At 31.3% G+C, this 18,428-nt stretch overlaps 1 protein-coding gene across 4 annotated transcripts in view; it reads left to right on the forward strand.

Moving 5' to 3' along the window:
• The window catches only part of LOC117179282, a 298,303-nt gene that overhangs the window by 186,824 nt on the left and 93,051 nt on the right, over nt 1-18,428 (forward strand). For all 4 annotated transcript variants that reach the window (XM_033370926.1, XM_033370929.1, XM_033370928.1 and 1 more), the window contains 4 exons: nt 2,722-2,851; nt 5,739-6,681; nt 9,914-11,049; nt 14,884-15,156. In XM_033370926.1, the coding sequence (XP_033226817.1) occupies nt 2,722-2,851; nt 5,739-6,681; nt 9,914-11,049; nt 14,884-15,156 (2,482 nt within the window). The remainder of the gene's footprint in view (nt 1-2,721; nt 2,852-5,738; nt 6,682-9,913; nt 11,050-14,883; nt 15,157-18,428) is intronic.

Genomic DNA, 18,428 nt, shown 5'->3' on the forward strand with positions numbered 1-18,428 from the left:
CACTAGCTCACGGATATGAGCGCCTAAAGATGCAGTGGTAAATGGTGGTGGTGATCTTTTCGTTGACGCCTCCCCCACTACTCAAATGCCTGCTTGCGTACTCGGCTACAATCGCCCGTACTGTAAAATTCAGCTTTGGCGCGTAAGGTCCCTTTTATATTAAATATTAATTAGATTATTAAATATTAAATATTATTTTTTAATATTTAAATTATATTAAATATTTTAAAATATTTAATTTTATGAAAGAAAACGATCTATTGGATCTTATTTTATTTAAAAATATTTGATTGTTGGTGAATAAAAAATTGAAAATAAAAATAAAGTTTTGAAAGGAAATTAAGCATTGGATAATTCAACCGGAAATTTTGTGGTAATGTTTTTAACTGCAGCATACTGTGTGTCTTAAACTCCTGTGAGTCTGATCCTTTTTTGGAATAATTTATTTCTCCTCGATCGATGCTTCAATTTTTTGATTCGGCTTTTTCTGATTGTCAACTGGAAATGTCTCCACAGTAGCATTTTGGAATAAATAGATCTATTTTCTGTGAATGGTACACTTGAATTGAAAGGGGTCCTCTCCTTGGCAGGCATGAAATTCGTTCGACTCGATTGTGTGCCCGGAGGACGAATCGGATACTCCCTAAAGAGGCTCTTTCTTGGTCGCTTTTCGAGAAAAATATAAAATGCGAATAGACTTCGACTTCTCAGCTTCTCACAAGACTGATTACGGCCAATCGATCGATATCGGCAGCCGATAATGGGAGTCTTGCGAACCGAACGCCAGATCGAACAGATGCTCCACGACCTACCTTATTTTAAATTGGCCATCGCCTCCACCTTTTCAAGTTTTCAGGTCGACTTACGAGATAATACCGCAAGCAGTCTTCAGTTTTTTATTCAGTTCCAAGTACCCATCCTTCGCAAAAATTAATCTCGAAAAGTTTTCTGCGTAAGAGGCTCTTCAAATAACTTTCAAGGATAATAAATTAAATATTTGAAAATTTGAAATTGTTTGATTACGTTTATAGAAGATATTATGTTGAAAAATGTACAAGCTTTCTGGTCTTTAAATATTAATGGTCAGGGAAAATGTATGGCCAGGGATAGATTAGGCAATTTTGAAAATGAAGTTTCGCGGCCACTCTAATATATTTTTAGTTAAACATTTTATTATCCGTGTGCAAATTCATCGATTTCGTTAAAAACTCATCATTTTTGGTTGAAAATTAAAGTGTTTTGTTGAAAATTTGTCTTTTTGGGCTGAAAATTCGACTATTTTGGTATACAATTAACTTTTTGTGGAAAGTTCATATTTTTGTGTTAACAAATTCAACTAATGTCTATTTTCGATAAAAACTCAACTGTCATCAAACTGTCATCATTTTTAGTAGAAAATTCGTCTTTTTGGTAGAAAAATGATCTTCTTGTGTTGAAATTTCCTCTTTTTTGTTAAAGATGCAACTTTTTGTTAAAAATTAAGTTTCTTGATAAAAATTTATATTTTTGCAACGAAAATTCAACTGTTTTACAAAATATTCGTCTTTTGGCTTGAGTATTTAATATTTTGGATAAACTTTATCTTCTTGAAATTGCAACTTCTTTTGATTGAAATGTAATCTTTTTTTTTATTTAAAATTCGACTATTTGGTTAAAAATTCGTCTTTGTAGGTACAAAATTCAAGTATTCGGGTAAAAACTCAGATATTTTTTTGTAAAATCATGTATTTTGTGACAAAATCAGCCTTTTCGTGGAAAATTCAACTGCTTTGTTGAACATTAGTCTATTTACATATAAAATTCGTCCCTTTGGATTAAATATACATTTTTTTTGTTGAAAATTCGAATGTCTTCCAAAATATTCAATTATTTCACTGAAAAGTAAACTGTTTTTTATTTTATTTTTTTTCGTGCTTGAAAATTCATCCATGTGAGTTCAAAATGCAACAACTTTTTTCAAAATTTAACTATTATGTTGAAAATTTAAGCATATTGTTAAGAAGGTGTAGGAAATCCAACTGTTGAATATTTGTCTATTTTGGCACAAAATTTGTAATTGCTGATTGAAATTTCATCTTTATTTTTTGAACATTCAACTGTCTTCTAAAAAATTTAATTATTAGGTTTAAAATAAAATTGTTTTTGGTTGAAGTTTTTTTGTTTTGTTTAAAAATTCGATTATTTGGTTGAAAATGAATCTTTGTAAGTTGAAAATAAAAAAATTTGATTAAAAATTGAACTGTTTGGTTGAAAATTGAACTATTTTTGTTAAAAAATCGTCTTTTTAATTGATAATTCAAGTGTTTTGCTAAAATTCGTGCTTTTGGATTAAAAATTCATCTTTTATGGTATAAAATTTCTATTTGTTTGTTGAAATAAATAATTTTGAAATTTTAATCTGAAATTGTTTTATTCTGTTCTTTGTTCATAATGTGTCCCCTGAGGGTTTACATGGCTTCCGTTTATTACAAGGCTATCCAACAATTTGATTGTATCTTATCCTTACTATTTACAACTATTTAAATTAACTCTTATATCCAGATCCTTACTGCAATATATTCTATATGGATTTATATCTGTAAACTTCTGTTTATAAACTATTCTATGTTAAAAATTGTACAAGATTAAAATGCTGGTCTTTGAATATTAATGGTCAGGGTAAATAAAAAATTGGCCAAGGAAAAATCTGATTATATCACTGTTTTATTTGTATTTATACAGGGTTTCTCCAGGAAACTCGTCAAAGAGAAGTGCTCAATCGTCTGGTCGTCGAAGTGGTCGACAGCAATGGATGGCTGCAATGGAAGAATGCAATCGGCACGGACAAGCTGTAACCACGCAAACCACCCTAGTAAGTGTACTTATTTTCTTCTTCGTTTTGCGCTCATACTTTCAGAATCTTCATTCCTCATTTGTTTAACTGGGAAAACCGGGAATCGGCATGGAATTTTTAACCAGCAGTAGATAGCTGGGAATTTATTTGAAACCCGGGAATTTATTTAAGTTCTTTTTACTTTTGTCATAAATATCGTATTGTTTCATTTGAAGGATGGTAATATAGATGTAAGTAATCAACATTATTAGAAGTTTTCAGTAGAGTAAAAACACATTATGTAAAATCGAAATCACAACTTAATTATCAAACAAATATCTACGCCCGAGCTGAAGTGTTACCGAATTGGGGGCAAAAAAAATCTTAACTTGGAGCTGGCTCGATTGCAGATTGTGATAAAAATTGCAATTTACAGTTCATATATAAAATAAAAACTCATTCCCGAAATATTTAGTTTCTAAATGCAGGATTATAGGCTTAAATTTTTCACAGGTTTTGAAAATAAGCTTTCAGTAGCGATTAAAGATCTAATTATTCCGAGAAAATTGAGATTAGACATCATAATATTACAGACGTTTTATGATGAAATGCCGATAGAAGTAAAAAGAAATTTTTTTTTTTCAATAGACGATAATAACTTCTAGAAATATTGAGACTAAAGGTAAAAAAAAGTGTTACTGAGTTCAATTTTAACTAAAGTTGAAAATAAATTTTTTTATTACATTATAAAATAAGATTTCAAATAAATCCTTCAAGTACAACGTGTATTTGATTTTTAAAGTATTTTTTATGCAGTGAACCCATTTTGAGAAAAATGTTAGTTATCTAGTTTTTTACTGCCACCCTTCATTTTATATTTTATATTTTAAAGTAATGTTACGCTAAAAACCAGTGTTTCTTTTACACTATATATTTCCCCTGTAAAAAAAATATCACCTTTTTCTCTTTTTTCGCTTAAGTGAGAACTGAATGTGTATAACCCAATACAAAATCCAGCTATTTTTGGCTATAAGTTCATTCTTTTTAATTGAAAAGTCTATTATTATGAGTTTTTATATAATGTTGTCGACTAGAGTAGTTAGTAAAATATTTTTTCGTCGATGGAATGGCGGTTGTTGATCCACCAGTCTAAAGCAAAATGGTTATAGTTATTAGTTCTGGGCTCTATTATTATATTTTTTGTTCAGAATTCATATTTTTTAGTCTAGCATTAAACTGCTTGTTGAAAATTGGTCTTTTTAAATCAAAAATTGATCTTGTTGGATTAAATATTCATCTTTTGGTTGACGAATAGTTTTTTGTTCTTGTTGAAAGTTAATTCTTTTTAATCAAAAAGTCTTCTATCCTATTTTTTAGCCAGAAAAGTCTTTTTTTGTTGTTTGAAAGTTAATTATTTTTCTTTCAAAAGTCTACAATTATATTTCTGGTTCAGAATAAATTTCTTGTTGTTTAAAATTCTACTATTTGGTTAAAAATTTTATGTTGAAAATTCAACTATTCTTTTAAAGTCATCTTTGTTTGTTTAAATTTTAACGGTTTTGTTAAAAATTCATCTTTTTGGGTGGAAAATTCGTTACTTTGGATTAATACTTAATCTTTTGTTAGAAAAGTCATATTTTCTGAATAAAAATGTATCGTTTATGATTTAAAGGTAAATAAAAATAGTTAAAAAGTCCACTATCATATTTTGTATCCACAGTTCATCTCTTTTATTTAACAGTGTTAGTATTTGTTTTAAAATTTAATTATTTTCTCAGATATTGTTTTTTTTTCCTAAAAAGAAATCTTTTTTATTGAAAGTTAATTTTTGATTTAAAAAGTCTATTATCTTATTGATCGTTCGGAATTTATCTCTTTCGGTTAAAAATTGTACTATTTGGTGAAAATATTCTGGTCTTCGGTGAATTTAATTCTTTTGTTAAAAAGTAATTGTTGTTGGACGAAAATTTGACCTTTTGGATTGAAAATTCATTTTTTGATATATAAGACATATTTTTCGATAAACATATATCTTTTATGGTTGAAAGTTGATTTTTTAAATTGAAGTGTCTACTATTATATGTCTCTTCGTCGAAAATTCAGTTATTTTGTTTAAGATTCGTGTTTTTGGATGGAAAATTGGCCCTTTTGGCTTAAACGTAGTTTTTTAAAAGTTAATTCTTTTTAATCAAATAAACTAACATATTTTCGATCCAGCATTCATTTCATTTGTTTAAAAATTCTACTATTCTGTTGAAAATTTAATTATTCAGCTAGAATTTTAATTATTTACCTCAAAAATCATCTTCTCTGGTTAGAAGTTAATTGTTTTTATTTTAAATATATACTATTATATTTTTAATGGCCACTTTAAATTACCACTCAGCTTCTTTTTCTAGAATCTTCACAGATTTTTAATTAAGAACTCCAAAAACTCTTCCATAATAATTATTAGCTTACGATATGTGTATGAAGATCCTTCGAAAACCCATTAAACGGTCGTTATTCGAGTGCAAAATGGATCCTGAATCAGCTTTATTCGATTCGAATAAGAATTTCTCGGGAATTTAAATGTCTCTCACGATATCTCGCGTAAGTTATCCGACGAGTCAAGCTCGGATCCTGAAAAGTGATTGGCAGTTGGCTTTATCGGAGGGAATCCAAACGAAACTGGAAAGTCGAGTTTAAATCATTGTGCTTCTTAAACTTCGAAATTGGAATCGTATTTTATTTCTCCATTCGCTGATTTCTATGATAAGGAATCCTTGTAAACGTTTTATCTTAATTTAGGGATCTTAGGTTTCGACTTAGCAACAGGGTTTTAAAATTAAAAGAAAAAAACAGATTGATTACGACCTGAATTCTTTAGAAAGAAATGTCAAAGTTTATTTTATTAAAATTGTAATTAATGTAGCTTTTTTTTCAGCCAAAAACTAGACACCAACGTCCATATGGTTGGGAGAACGGAAGTGTGGAACCGTTCCGACTGGCGGATCCCCCAAGTCCTCCAAGCAAATTTGCTAGTCTCCCCTTCAATGGCAAAGTCTCCTTCAACTGGATTCCCCCGAGGACGAATCCAAAGGCGATAGAGAAGCACCGAGAAGTCAGGCGTCGTTCTTCAGAAGAAGGTCTCGACCGGAAGCACCCGAGTCCCGAGAAAGACCGATCAACCCACCTTCGCAAACAGAGACAAAATGAAATAATGAAGTCGAGTAGCGTTGAGGACAGGCTCTTAATGAATCACAACGGCTCAGATTCATCATCTTCCAGAAGAAGGAACAACTCCGACTCGAGTGAAGGCCGTTTCTCCAGGAACTCGGAGTCTGAACGATCTTCCATTCCTCGTTCCAGTTCCGTTAGTGTCGAGAGGTTCTCCATGAGAGCAAATTGCGACTCCTCAGATTTCTCCAGAGCAAACTCCACCTCCAATGAGAGGTTCCACTCGGACTTTTCGATAGCGGTCGCGAGTGCTAGTTCGAATGACCACGACATCGACGATGTAGATATTGCCAACTCAGATCCTTTCAACATCAGGAATCTCGATTTTGCTTCCTTCTCTCTACCCCGAGCCGAATCGGCCGAGAGGTTCTCGACTCAGACGTCCGACAGGTGCTCGGAGGAACGATACTCGGACAGGTTCTCGACGAGGAACTCGGACTTTTCGACGAGAAACTCGACTGATTTCAGGACCCAGTCGGAGGAGGAACACTTCTCGGACGACTCGCTCGAGGAGTTGCTTCCACCGCCGCCTCCAATTAGCAAAAGGCACTCGATTGCTTGGGAAGTGTCGCTGGAGGAGGATCCTCTTTATGCACCGGGAAGTACCAAAGTTGTGGGCAGAAGACGACGAAAAAGTAGCGACGTCTCTAGTGAGTAACAATACTAGTTTCTAATTTTTATAAGATTCATTTGTTGAACATTTATTTCTCAATTAATATTCTCCTTTTATTTCGATACCTCCATGATAATAGAAACACTCTCGGACTCTCTTTTGAATTCACTTGAATTCCATGGAGTTCTCGTGAATTCCTCTGAATTCTTTGAATTGCAGGGGGTCGTTAGATCAGGACACCAAGAAATTGCCGGGGTTTTTTTACAATCGGAAAAAGTCAGGAAATGAAAGTGAATTTTATTTGTTGGCCAGGATTTTCATAAATTTTTAGAAGAAAAATGTATCCAATCTCTTGAAATATCCCAAACTTCATATCACATCTTATAATGCAATTTAAAATAAGTTCGAATTCAGCTTTTTTAAATTCAAGCATTAACTTTTGCAATTATTAAATCATTTAGTTTAGAATGCTTAATTAGAAAATATTTTACTTTAAAAATTTCCCATTTTAGGTCTTCATTTTGAAGCTTACAATTTTAATCAAAAGAATTCTAACATGCAGTTATGAAGACTTAAACAATTAGAAATTAAAAGCATTTGAATTTAAAAATGTTGAACAAAAACCATTTTTCATCTTGTAAAGTGGTTATAAGTTATCGTATACTTGATAAAAACCGAGAAAGTAATTTAAAAATTTAATCATTTTATTGCCTTTGTAATTTAAAAAGTTTAAACTTTCTAATATATAAATGAATAAAATAAACTATTTTCAATTTTTAAATATTTTCAAATTAATAGATTCGTAAAAATTAAACATTGTTATTCCATTTCAAATTCTACTCAAATATTGCTTCAGTCTAAAATACTCCATTTTCAACCCATTCAATTAAACAAATTTTAATTAAAAAAAGAACAATTGTTTGAAAAAGGCAATATTCGACTTTATTAAAAATGAGCAATTATAAAGCAAATATTAAAAAGTATACAATTTGAACCTGAATTGTTTCAAATAGAAAGCCTTGAATGTATGTATAAAGAAACGTTTGTGGTTGATTCTGAACCAATCTATTTGGATTATTACATTTTCCAAAAAGGAAAAAATCCAAAAATTAATACATTTCTAAAATTGCTAATATTAAAAGTAATTCTTTTTTTATTTAAATAAAAATACTTCTTTTCCGACATTGAGGTAATTTATTTAGAACTCAAAGAGTTCTTAAAATATCCACAAACAAACCCTGCAAATTGGAACGAATCATGAGTTTAGCGCCCCTATTTAAAAAATTGTACTTAAGATTGAAAAGCAATATATTTTATCAGGAGTAATTTTACATAAAATAATCATGAAAAAGATTTGTCATTCCAAAACAGATTTCCAAACTATCTCACTTTCTAGCTAATTAGAGACAACAATAATAATTTCAGGATGCTAATTTCAAAAGAAATGAAAGAAATGTTAATATTTCATTTTTATCCGAATTGGAGCTGCGTGGCTTTTGCTATTTCTTGTAAAACGTAAATAAAACAAAAAATCATAAGCTTTATTTTTATTTTTTTGATAAGAATATGAATCAACGAATGGCGAAACTAGCCACTCATATAAATTATTGAGGCCATGCTCCTAAAGACACCCCGTGATTTATGGAAGGCCCCAAATAAGGATACTTTAGTTTTTAATTTTTGTTGATTTGGCAGAGGGAGATCTTAATCGTTAAGGTTTTGAGCGAGTTTGAAAGGCAGATGTTTTGCTTTTCAATATTTTATATAATATTGGAAGAATGATATTCTTTTATTTTCAACATTTTCATTGAGATTGAGATATAATTTTTATCTGAATTGGAAGAGTCTATTTTTTTATCTTCAACAAATTTTTTCTTAGTTTAAGGGCATGTGATACTTAGAAAATTGTCGATTTTACCAGTTTTAAGTTCCCCGGCTTTTTTTCTAGAATAATAAATATTTTGCCTTAAAAATTTGAGAAATGATAGCGAACATGCTAACGGACGTCCCGCACACTTTTTTTGTGTTTTTTTTTATCAAAAAATTTTTGATATTGCTAACAACGTGCGTGTATATTTCGAGGTTATGTGTGTCACAATTCACCCGAGCGCTAATTCCAAACTGCACAATATTTTTGGACGAAAACTTTGGACTTACAAATAAACATAGTAACTAATCTCCCGGAACTAACCTTGTTTGCTGGCAATCAAAAAAGTTTATTTCATAAATAATTTTCAGATTATCGGAAAGGCAGAGATGAAAAAGGACGTAACCTCAAAATAATGCATATGCATACAATTTTTATTTAGCACAATAAATTTTTTTGTTATTATCCCTCAAGAAAGAGTCCGGGGATGTCCGTTATGATATTTTATAGCATCTCCGAATTCAGTTTTTTTTAATTTTCATTTTTGTGGAAAAAAAGCTATAAAATATCATAGCGGACGTCCCGGACTCTTTTTTGAGGGATACTAACAAAAAAATGTATTATGCTAAATAAAAATTGTATGCATATGCACTATTTTTAGGTTACGTCGTTTTTCATCTCTGCCTTTCCGATAATCTGGAAATTATGAAATAAACTTTTTTGATTGCCTGCACACAAGGTTAGTTCTGGGAGATTAGTTACTATGTTTATTTGTAAGTTCAAAGTTTTTGGCCAAAATTATTGTGTAGTTTGAAAGTAACGCTCGGGTGAATTGTAACACACATAACCTCGAAATATTAACGCACGTTGTTAGCAATATCAAAAATTATTGATAAAAAAAACACACAAAAAACTGTGTGGGGACGTCTGTTAGCATGTTCGTTATCATTTCCCAGATTTTGAAGGCAAAATATTTTTTATCCTAGCAAAAAAGCCGGGGAAATCTAACACTGAAAAAATCGATACTATTTCCTAAGCGCTATGCAAATTAATCACATTTTGCTAAATTAAAACTCTTTTGAATTAACCTACAAAAAAGTATGTGGGGACGTCCGTTAGCATGTTCGCTATCATTTCCCAAATTTTTAAGACAAAATATTTATTATTCTAGAAAAAAAAAGTCGGGGGAACCTAAAACTGGTAAAATCGACAATTTTCTAAGTATCACATGCCCTTAAAAGCAGAATTTAAAATTTTTTTCGAAATTGGAAGAGCAGAGTGGTTAGGTAAAAGTTTGGACGACCAAGGCCAGAGTGCTTGTTTGAGACGTACACTCCGAGGCAGATTCTTTTAGCATCCAGGTATCGATATCTTTTGGTATTGCTCAATCACCATTTTTCAGGTGTTGGGTCAGCATCCAAGCTCCGAGACTTTGACGACTGGCAAGACCCTCGAGTTTCAACAACAGACGACGACCTGATATCTCCATATTCCGATTCCTCAACGACTGATCTCGATCAAATACGGCCTCAGGATCTCTCGAAGAACGGAACTTACGTGATTCGCAAAGGGCGAAAGAAGGAGAGGAAGAATTTACCGAATTCGCCGACGAGAACGAAGACCCTGTCATTTGACGATCACGACGAGAATCGCCTTTCGGAGACAAAGCGCTATTCCAGTACCTTCGACAACATCACGAGTCTCCTGAAAGAGGGCAGACTCGAGGGTCTAAACGACCCCCCATCCGATTTCACACCACCAGTGCCACCGGATTTAGTTCGCGTAGTTTCCCTTCCGGCCATAAACAACGAGACAGGAAGCAAAAGCCAACTCGAAATTACGGTCGAGGAAGAAGAGAATTCCGATCTGTCCGACAAGGAGAAGGAGATAAAGAATTTGAATAAAATTTCCCCTCGCTTGCATGTCGACGATGTTGATGCTTGTGTTTTCCCAGACAGGGGAAAAGAGTGCAACGGTGGCCCTATCTCAATGTCCATCTCGAAAAGTTTGGATGCTAAAATCGCCGTCAACCTCTTCCTCGAGAACATCCCACCAAGGAAATCGTCAAACGAACGTCGTTTGGACTCCAAGATTCCGCTAAATCTTCTCATTGAGGATCAGATTGTAAAGAAGGCCCTCAACGAAAATCGTCGACAGTTGGAAAGAGTAAGCGACGCGATTAAGGAAATTGAGAGCGTGAAGAACAGCGAGTCTTACATTGATAGCAAAAGGTGGAGGAATGGAGATGTTAGGTCTAGTTCCAAGAGAAACAGTTATGAGAATGATCAGGATAAGAGGATTCCGGAAAATCCATTTGATAATCGTCCCAAGAAACAACATAGTTCCGACTCTGAAAACTCGAAGACGTCCAGCTCTGATATCGATTTCGATCGGAGAAAACTCAACGGGACGGAGGTTTATTCCTCTGGAAGGAGATCTAGACAAAATGGAATCGAGAGCCATAATAAAAACGATCAGAAGCAGATTGAGAATGTTATCGACGCCATTCTCGAGGATTCGAAAAATCCGGAATTCCAGGTATGAAACTTTGTTTTTAAAAGTCTATCGTTTCAATCATTTATATTTCAGGCCTAACACTGACTCCTTTTTGTCCATATTTCTGTTTTTCCTTAAATTTCAAAAGACCCCATAAATACATAAGATCGAGAATTCTGAACCCTTTTTCCATTTTTTCCCCCCAAGAAGTTTCGATTCATTTTTTAAGGATCACCATAAAAAGAAACTTGAGACATTTAGAAACAAGGCACGATCAAAGGAATTATTTTTTATATCGATTTCTAGTATTTTCTAAATGTTAGAAAAGTTTAAATTCAAGAAAATTTTGGTCTGAAAAATTCACTTCACGAATTTGAAATATTTTAAATGTCGTTCTCCGGAAAATAGAAAAAAGTCATAAGAATTAGACGTTTTGGTAGTAGATCGATACAAAAAAATTTTTGTGGATACTAATCAATACCAATTTTTTCTAAAGTATCTCAAATCACAAAGATTTAAAAAATTTAAAAGATTTTCAAAGATTTTAAACAATCTCAAAAGAGTCCTAAGATTTCAGAAATATTACAAACATTTCATGAAGATTTTTACAGCTAATATTAAGAGTCATCAACCCTGTTGATGACTCGTGTTTTTTTATTTTATTAAAAGATCTTTAAAAATGTCTAAGCAATTTTTTTCAGTTTTGGAAAATATTCTGCTTAAAATTTTTGCGAGCGTGAGGTTTTAAAATTATTTCTTACTTGTTTACTTAGAAAAATACTTTAAACAACGCAGGAGTTTTTCCTGACAAGAACATAATAGAAAAATACCGCTGCTAAGTACTATGGGTTGTAATTACTTATGTTCATTTCATGAGCATTTTACTTCTTGATAGGTATCAAATAAATTTTTTTCTTCACAGAGGAACGTTTTGCCCTGAGAAAAGAAAAAAATTGACACATTCAATATTTTTCAAGCTTATGTTCCTGTCTTAGCGAAAATCTTCTTTTCAGATAATCAGAGAGACCATCAAATGTTCAATCAGTGTGTTCTATTATAACGAACAACTTTTTAACTTACGGTAGAGTCAAATTTCAAATTAAAAAAAAAATTTCTCATATAAACAATGTAACCCTTTTTTAAACTTTATAAATCGCTATTGATTGATCATGAAAGGTCATTAAGGTTCGTCAATAGTAACAAAAAAACGTTCCTCTTTTAAGCAAGTAGAACAATTTTGTTTAAAAATTAAAAAACTATATTGGTAGCTCATGGAAGGTCATAAAAGGTTGCACAATAGGTCCACGCTGCATCTCGATGACGCGAATCATCAGATATCGATAGAGAATTTTTTTAAATTGCATTTTCGATTTCCTGTGTTTGAATTATATCCATATATGCCAAAAAAGTATATTTGAAAACGTAGGTCATTACAAATCTCTCTTTATGAGGAAGCAAAATTGATGGGATCGAAAAAAAAAGTGCGGATAAAAATACATTTACAAACAAATTTAGGAAATTGGAAGAATGAAAGTTCTATTAATACAAGCATGAGAATTTTTTTAATCTATTGTTTTTCTATAATAATTGTATTTATTGATGAATTTTTACTCCTCTTGCATCTTAAAAGAAATGACCCTTTTTTTGTAAAAAATCTCTTTTTTACCTAAAATTAAATTTTTCCTCTATTTCTCAATTTGCTGCAAGAACTGAAAGACCTGGATGCTGAAAGACCTTTCGAAAAACCATAGAATTTGGAAAAAGTAACTGAAATTTTTTAGTCGCATCTATTTGAAAATAATTGTTTTGCTACTATATGGCGAATTTTTGATTTCCGAGTAGATATGAATTGATTTTTTTACAATAAAAATAATATGATTATTATAATTCCAGAGTTTTTAGAAATTTGATTGTACTATTGACGAGAATTGTTTAAAATTGGATTTTTGTAACCGCACTTTTGTGAGCAACCTTGAGTGCCTTTTTTGTTAAGATATTTAATTATGATACATAAAATGGAATTTTTTACGAAATACTTAAAATCGTCCTTGTTGTCGAATGACGTTTATTAGTGTTGAAAAATGGTCAAAATTGTTCATTAAAGTGTGATATTGTTTAAGCTAATAAAAGTTGGACACTCCATTTTATATGACTGTCCAATAAACACATTTGTTTACTACATTGTGAGTGCAAAACCATAAACCGAGATTACCGAGATATGGCGAATATAATTTAGTAAATTTTAGTGTGGAGACCATTTTTTAATGAAATTGTACTGCGTCAAAACTAAAACAGATCAAGTTTGTCACTAACATGTTTAAAAGGAAATTTAACCAAATTTACGATCGTTATAACCATTTCCCAAAAATATATGTCCTTTCTATAGTTTTTTGAAATTAAAATTTAAAATACAGAATATTTCAAAACATGTATCCTTAGATTTTGATGAAATGCATATTAAAATAAAGCCTGGAGTTTTTGGAGTTTAGAACTTTAAATGGAGATAATGGGAGTTATAAGGAATGAAAATAAATATATAATGATAAAACTTAACAAATTTGGATTCAGAAATTAAATTAAAAGCAAACCAGGAATTCTGAAGGTAGTTTAAGCCGGTTAGGTTCCGAATTCAAATTCCTGTAGTTTTGCAATTGAATATTTATTTTAATTAATAACAAGTATTCCACATACCTCCCATCATGTCCGGTTTGATATAGAAACTAGAAACTCTAGGCTTTTTTTGTTATATCGCCACTTAAGTCACTTTTATTCACTTTTTCAATAAATTAAAACAGAAGCCTCAAATGTTTCTGATTTTCCTAAATTCCTTTGAATTCTTTTGAATATCTTTGACTTCTTTTGAACTCACCCTGTGAATTCGTATCAATTCAATTGAATTTCCTGAAATTTTTATAAAATCACTATTCACCATCAACCCATTAACTCCAATTCATTTTTTCATATTTTTGAATTGTTTTAAAATGACTTGAATCTTTTAAAATATCACTTTAAATTTTATCGAATTCTTCTCATTTGCCTTAAATTCCTCTAAAGTTACTTGAGTTTAATTAAATTCATTGGCTTCTTTATTAATTGTTTTTTTTAATTCACTCCAATTCTTTTTAATTCTTTTGAATTGAACGTGAATTATTTTAGATTAGTTCTGAATTCTTAAGAATCTATCCTGAATTTATTAAAATTTACCTGGATTCCTTATAAATTTCATCGAATTCTATTTTCCCGAAGCTTTGAAAACAATCCAGAAACATTCAATCCCGGGAAAAACGATAGAAAACCAGCAGTATAACACTGCAGATAACAGGTTCATACCGTTGGACCTTTTGTAGATAACATATGAATAATACATTTTGCAGTCTTAAAAAATATGGACGATTTCAAAAACAAAAAAAACAACGATTTTCCTTCTCCGTGTCAAATTTCTGAAAGGTCAGTTAACAGGTTTAGACCACGGACTCTTCATTTCACCAATGTCTAAGAAGTGATTATAACCATCGTAAAGCTTGTATCAAATTAACTTTCAAATCTGTTAGTCACCGACTTTATCTGCTTTCGTTTTGACGCAATAAAATGTAATTGAAAAATGGTTCGCAAAGCATTGCATACCAAATTCTGTCTGCTTCTCCTCCCCATATCTCGTCAAACATGAAATCAAGAAATTATACCATCAAACTTTCTTTTCCGACTACTATACATTGACAACAGATAGAATATTTTAAACCATTATTCATCAATTTATTTTATTACCTCCGATTTATCTCGACCCTGGCAGATTCGCAATTTCCGTTTCGAAAATTGCTTTTTCAAGAAAAGGCCATTCTCGATTGAGAAGAAGTACATTTTTTTGTTATTTTGCAGGTTAGCGTCGAGGTTCTCGAATTCCCGCCTCTGCCACCTTCGCCGGTTGAAGAAGCTGACGAGGAAAGTTCTGACGTTGGCAACAGTGCCGTGATTTCAACGAAATCAAAAACTCATAATAATCGAACGGTTGATTACAGACCGCGAGTACCTCCTCATCGTGGCCTTAGTACCGAATCCAGGGATCTTCAAAATTCTCTAAACACTAGGTCTATGGACGCCGGATATTCAAGAAGCCGGCGAACACCCACTGCCAGCAATTCGAGACGAGAGGTGAGACTTAAAAAGCCTTGTTAAATTATCTATCTAAATTTCATTACTTTTATTTGGAAAGGTTTGAAAAATTGCATTTTAAGCTATTTTTTTACTTCCTTTTTTATTCTTGATGACCTCTGCATTCGAGAAATGATTATAAGAATTGTATGTGTATAATGCTAAGTCTACGTAATTTCTTAAAGCCGGAAATTTGAGTAGGTTTCTGATAATATGGCTGTATTACTTTATCGAATATCTATTTAAAACTAACAATAAGAGGGGTTCGTAGTGCACTATTCGATGAAAGGAGTAGATTTTTCGATTTCTGATAATACCTTCTGTGAGATTTAGCTCACAATTTGATTCAATCCCGGAAATAGAATCTATATCCAGAGGAAAATCTGGTTTAAACTTGGATTTGGCTTTTGAAATTATATCTTTTATTGAACCAAAATTATATTTTTTTAATTTATATAGGATATTTCAACTACAAACAGGTTGACCACTAGACCAAAAAACCGGCAAATGACTGGGAATTTGGTTGAATTTTCAATTTAAAAAAACCTTAAGGTTGCTAAAATTATGGTTAGTTTTAATTTTGACAGCAACACACAATACAACGTCCTTAATGGTAAAACATATGTGTAAAAATATTTTTGCACCTCTTACTAACTATTTTTGTTTCCAAGTTAATTCTTTGTGGTTAAAAAATTGAACTATTTTGTTGAAATTTTAATTATTATGTTATAAATTCAACTTTTTTGTTCAAACATCATCCATTTTTTTTTGAAAATTCAACTATTTGGTTGTAATTCATCTTTTTGTTTAAATGTTATCTTTTTTTCTAGAAAATTCGTTTTTTTTTGTTTGAAAATTAATAAGCTTTTAATTTAATTTAATTAATAAGCTTTTTGTTCGAAATTCAACCGTTTTAAATATTTGTCTTTTTGGCTTGAAAATGCAATAATTTAGTTAAGAATTCTACTATTTTGTTGAAAATTAATCTCTTTTTGTTACTGTTCAATTATTTGATTGTAAATGCAACTGTTTTCTTGAAACATAAGTTTTTTTAACATTCAACTATTTGGTTAAAAATTCAATTATTTGTTTAAAAAGTCGTATTTTTGCGGAAATGAATCGTCCTATGGATTGGAAGTTCATCTTTTACGGTAGAAAGTCATCTTTTTTTGTTGAAAATTAATAGCTGTTTTTTTGTGTGGTAAAAATTCAACTACTTGGTTGTTAATGCAACGGTTTTCTTGAATATTGTATTTATTTCGACCATTTGTTTGAAAATTGTACTATTTTTTTGAAATTCAATTGTTTTATTAAAAAGTGAACTATTTTCTAACAAAATGAAGTTTTAAACTTGAAAACTCAACTCTTTTGTTGAAAATTCATCTCTTTTTGTTAATGTTCAATTATTTGATTGTAAATGCAACTGTTTTCTTGAAACATAGGTTTTTTTAACATTCAACTATTTGGTTAAAAATTCAATTATTTGTTTAAAAAGTCGTATTTTTTGCGGAAATGAATCGTCCTATGGATTGGAAGTTCATCTTTTACGGTAGATAGTCATCTTTTTTTGTTGAAAATTAATAGCTGTTTTTTTGTGTGGTAAAAATTCAACTACTTGGTTGTTAATGCAACGGTTTTCTTGAATCTTGTATTTATTTCGACCATTTGTTTGAAAATTGTACTATTTTTGTGAAATTCAATTGTTTTATTAAAAAGTGAACTATTTTCTAAAAAAATTAAGTTTTAAACGTAAAAACTCAACTCTTTTGTTAAAAATTCATTTCGTTTGATTGCACATTCAACTATGTTGTTGAAAATGCAATATATTTGGACTCGAAATCTTAGGAATTCGAAGAATTTCATATTGACTTCATTATGGTACCTGTGTAATAATCTTATTTGAAAGAATTTATTCCCATATTTCTGTGAGAACTTATCCTATTTTCTCAGTTTTAAGAGCATTTTGGATTGTGAAGTCTGTAATTACCGAAAACTATTTTTATTCGTATGCTCGAGAAAAAATGTTAAAAACCGGGAATTTTTCCGACAATAAAAATTTGTATAATTGAAAACTGTGAAATTGATACTTTATTATTTTGAATGTTTCATTGTGAGATGAAGCCCCCCCCCCCCCTTTAAAAATAGATTTAGAACTTATTTATTATTAAAGATTAAATTAAAAGTTTTTAAATGAAAATTTGGTTAAGCTTTAAATTGGAAAGCTAAAAATTCAGAAGAGATAAATTTTGGCTACTTTAATTTAAAGAGTTTTGGTTGAAAAAAACTTTAGCTTTAACAGCTTAAAATTTTTGTATAAATCATTGCAAGTTTTTAAATTAAGTTGGTTTAATAATGAGTAATTCGAATTTTACTCTCTGAGAAAAGTTATATACACCAACTATATTTTCCCGAAAAATGACAAAAATCAGAATGAAATACAAAATTCCGGAAGGGATTTGGTTCAAAGGTGAAGACGTCGCGTCGTATGAATTAGGATCACCTTTGGCTCCTCAGTCCTCGTGATGGGAACGCATGCAAAAGTGCGTAGTGTTGGATATTTTATTTATTGGACCTCCGGAAGAAAAGGTCCTCTGACTCTTTGTTCGCGCCCTTTGTCCTACCTTCGTGAACTTTTCCTTTTGAAACAATATGCTATGAACTACGTAATTCACAAGTAACAAGCTACAATGCCCGATGATATAACAGCTCTTGCCTTCGTAAAAAGAGACAAAGGAAGTTTGGAGATGAAGAGAAAGATACGTAGACACGCGACGTAGGTATTTACTTTCTTCTCTTTTCTTTCGTTCTCGGCGGATGGATGTTTGCTTCGCAACCGAGACTTTTTCGTCGTGTTACTTTTTCTTGCATTACTGCAGAGCGAACAGTTTACCAGAGACCAAAGATATTCACTTCACCTGCATTATCTGAAATTTCTCGAATTGAGAGAAGATGAAGAGAGAACCTCATTTTCTGAAAACTGCTTTGAAATCCATCTTGGTTATTCGCATTCTCACACATTCAAAAATTATTTTCAAGCTCAAAACTGAAGAAATTCTTTTTGGAATTCAAAATTGAATGTTTTTTAAACATATTTGGAAATGAGCAAAAATTCTCCTACACTATTGTAAATTCTCGCTGTAATTCCCCATATAATCCTTTACAATCACTTGTTTTTTTATTATTATTACACCATTAAGCCATTTCCCTTTCGGGGTAGGCGTGACTCACTCGGCAGGGGAAAGGAGTAGTGTGTGGAAGGGATAGAGATTTTT

This window comes from Belonocnema kinseyi, chromosome 9 (genome assembly GCF_010883055.1).
Source record: "Belonocnema kinseyi isolate 2016_QV_RU_SX_M_011 chromosome 9, B_treatae_v1, whole genome shotgun sequence".
NCBI classification, from domain to species: domain Eukaryota; kingdom Metazoa; phylum Arthropoda; class Insecta; order Hymenoptera; family Cynipidae; genus Belonocnema; species Belonocnema kinseyi.